Genomic DNA, 2,893 nt, shown 5'->3' with positions numbered 1-2,893 from the left:
AAAATTTTAGTATCCCGGAGTGCCCTCAAAGGCCACTCGGCAATAACATCATGTCCTGTGTATGTAAAACTTAAAGTTTGTCTGAGAGCTCCCTCTTTGCTGGTTTCAAGTGTCCCAATCTAGCCAGACCCTTAAGTGAGGCTGATAGTATAAGGATCAGCCACTTCCTTCCAAAGAACTAGTGGAAAAAAGTGAGATCTACTTTTTTCATAAGTTTAGAGAAAAGCCATGTGCAGGAAGCCTGAGGTCTGGGTTCGTGTCCATCCCGAGGCTGAGCAGGCAGGGTATGCTGAGATGGGACAGCTCTCACAGTCAGGGGCAGTAACAACGAACTGATGCAGCTGAAGGGGGAGCAGAAAACATGCAGTAATAAGCTCTCCTAAATGAGGGCAGAGTTAACAAGTGCAAGTTGGCAGGAACAAGATAAATAGACAAGGGTCCAAAAGGTGAGCGAGATAAGAAAAAAGGACAAGGGAAAAGACCTAATCAACACAAGCAGGGTGTCAAGGAGGGAGCAAAACCAAAAACCCTAAGAAATGAAAAATATTGGTGCTAAAAACCTGTGCCCTGAGCAAGGGGAAGTATCTGAACAAATTTTCTGAAAATGCAGGTTAGGTTTAAGGAGACAGAGAACAGAACAGTGCCTACATACTACAGGACAAGCAATAAGAGATGTGAGAATATGGAAGCTGAAGGTGTAACTGCCACAGACTTCACCTATGTTCTCAAAACCCATTTATGTCGCTGGACAGTAACTTTTCTCACTTCTCTTGGTCCTGTGGCTCAGCAAATGGCCCAAATTCAAGAGTGTGCCGTGGTTTCAGGCAAAGGGAAAAAGCGCAGAGAYGACAGCACAGTCGCAGAGCTATTCAACAGATGGTCCTGCAGGATTGTGGCCACCACACATCCTGTAAGACAAAAAGGAGTAGTGATCTGCATCAGGCAGGGCCGTCCCTCCATGCATTTTAGCTTGAGAGCACTGAACAATTTTCCAAAGCTTGTAAAGCAGAATTTCTACATGCTACTCTTTCTCCTCGGCCCCACTCAATCTATCTGTGTGGTGRGATTGCACCAATTCCTATGATACAGTCCTCTATAGATATGAAAATGGGAATGTGTCTTATTGGAAAAGTGGAAAAGAAAGAGGTTGGACATAGATAAAAGCATGCAGAATGATGTCCACCACAGTTATACACATCACTGTCTTGACAGAGTACATAATCTCACTCTAATCTCGGGAAATAACTCTTTTCATCATGTACCTATTCACTAAAGACCATCATAGCTGGTGTTTCACAGTTTACCGGTACTCAGCCTTTGGAGATCCTGTAATCCAGAAGATGAAGGGTATAATCAAGACTATCCCAAACAATGCCATTATCCTCCTCAAAGCTAATCTGCTTCTTCAGATTTGAATCACTGTGTATGAATAATATTCTTTTGCTTTAGTTCCCTGCCCCAACTCTTATCAGGCCAGATGAATTCTAGTATGTGGGAATGAATGATTGAGGTCAGGAAGGAGAATAAGACCATTCCTTTAATGTCATCAAGCTGTTAGGTCAGTTTAGCTGTACCAACCAGTTGTACCCAAGCATAATTACACATAAGACATACGAATGTACCAAAATAAAGATGAGATGCACACTGCATTTTTTTCCATTTCTAAATATGTCCATTAAAAAGTGGGATGGGTAAATAAGTTATTCGTAAAGGTATGTGGAAAATGAGTACCAGCAGGGGCGAAACAGCAAGTTTCCTGTTCTTCGTACCTTTCTGCCTTAAATTCTGCATCTATTAAGTACTAGAGTCACCATTAGCAAACACAGCTGCTGCTTTTCTCAAAGCGCAAGACTTTCTATCGTTTGGATCCCACAGTTAACGCTCGTTTCCGACCAACCTCCACCTTTCCCTTTGCACGCAACTGCCAGCATTTCATAGTTAATCAGGACCTAGGGCAAACAAAAGTCAGTGTGCAAAGGGAACGCACTGAAGAGACGCAGAAACGATTTTAAGGGGGGGGGGGGTGAAAGGGTTGCAGGCCGGCGGAGCGACCCCTTTCGGGACACGCGGCCTGACAAGAAAGCCCGCGGTGCCGGCGCCCCTCCCGGAGGAGCACCGCGGCTGGCGGCCGGGCGCTGCCCCACAGAGCAGGGCGCAGCAGTGTCCGTTGGAGCTCGTGCCGCGCGGGCACGGCCGCCGTCACGCACGCAGCCGTTGCCGCTACCAACGGCCGCTCCAAGCGCGAGCAGCGCGGCGCAGCGCGACACACGCGCAGCACCGCGACCGCCAGCCAATCCGCGCTCCCCCTTGGCGCCGCCGCTTAGCCCCACCCCTCCCTTTGAACCTCGCCTATCGCTGCGGCCTGTTTGCCTCGGCCAATCGCCGCCTGGGTTCCCCCGGCGCCGCGCCTGCGGCGGCCCAATGGGCGCTCGCGCTGCCGCCCGGCGCAGAGCGGCGGGCGCTGGCGGGGGGGGGAGGCGGCATGACGCAGCGAGTTTTTTCCTCGCGGCGCCTCGCGCCGGCTTTTCGGCGGCGAGGTCGCCGCTCCGGCCTGTGACGCGTGACGCACAGGTACGTGAGGGGCTGGCGAGCCCGGCGGTCACGTGAGGCGGGCGCCGCCGCTGCTGCCAGGCGCCGCGGGTCGCGCGCGGTTGGCCAGTCGCTCCCGCCGCCGCCCCTCCCCCGCCGCATGTCGCTGGCGGCGCTCYGCGCTCCCTGTCACCCGCCCGCCGCCCTCGGCCTCGACGACTCCCGCCCCCGCCGCCGCTACTACGACCGCCGCCCCAGCAGCCGCAGCCGCCGCCCTTGATGTGGTTCGGGGCCGGGCGGGGAGAAGATGCCGCCGTCCAAGTCCCGCAAGATCGCGATCCTGGGCTACCGTAGCGTGGGTGAG

At 53.0% G+C, this 2,893-nt stretch overlaps 1 protein-coding gene across 4 annotated transcripts in view; it reads left to right on the top strand.

Moving 5' to 3' along the window:
• The first annotated feature begins 2,658 nt into the window (after nucleotides 1-2,658).
• The window catches only part of RHEB (Ras homolog, mTORC1 binding), a 43,697-nt gene continuing 43,462 nt past the window's right edge, over nucleotides 2,659-2,893 (top strand). For 2 of the 4 annotated variants that reach the window (XM_026091556.1, XM_026091554.1), the window contains exon 1: nucleotides 2,663-2,888. In XM_026091556.1, coding sequence (XP_025947341.1) covers nucleotides 2,837-2,888 — 52 coding nt within the window. In that variant the 5' untranslated portion in view covers nucleotides 2,663-2,836. Of the gene's footprint in view, nucleotides 2,889-2,893 lie in introns of all 4 variants that reach the window. The other 2 variants (XM_026091557.1, XM_026091558.1) reach the window with 2 other exon arrangements.

The sequence above is a fragment of the Apteryx rowi genome, unplaced genomic scaffold, assembly GCF_003343035.1.
Source record: "Apteryx rowi isolate R43461 unplaced genomic scaffold, aptRow1 scaffold_91, whole genome shotgun sequence".
NCBI lineage: Eukaryota > Metazoa > Chordata > Aves > Apterygiformes > Apterygidae > Apteryx > Apteryx rowi.
The sequence above is the reverse complement of the archived record's forward strand: the minus strand, read 5'-3'. Positions and strand labels throughout refer to the sequence as shown.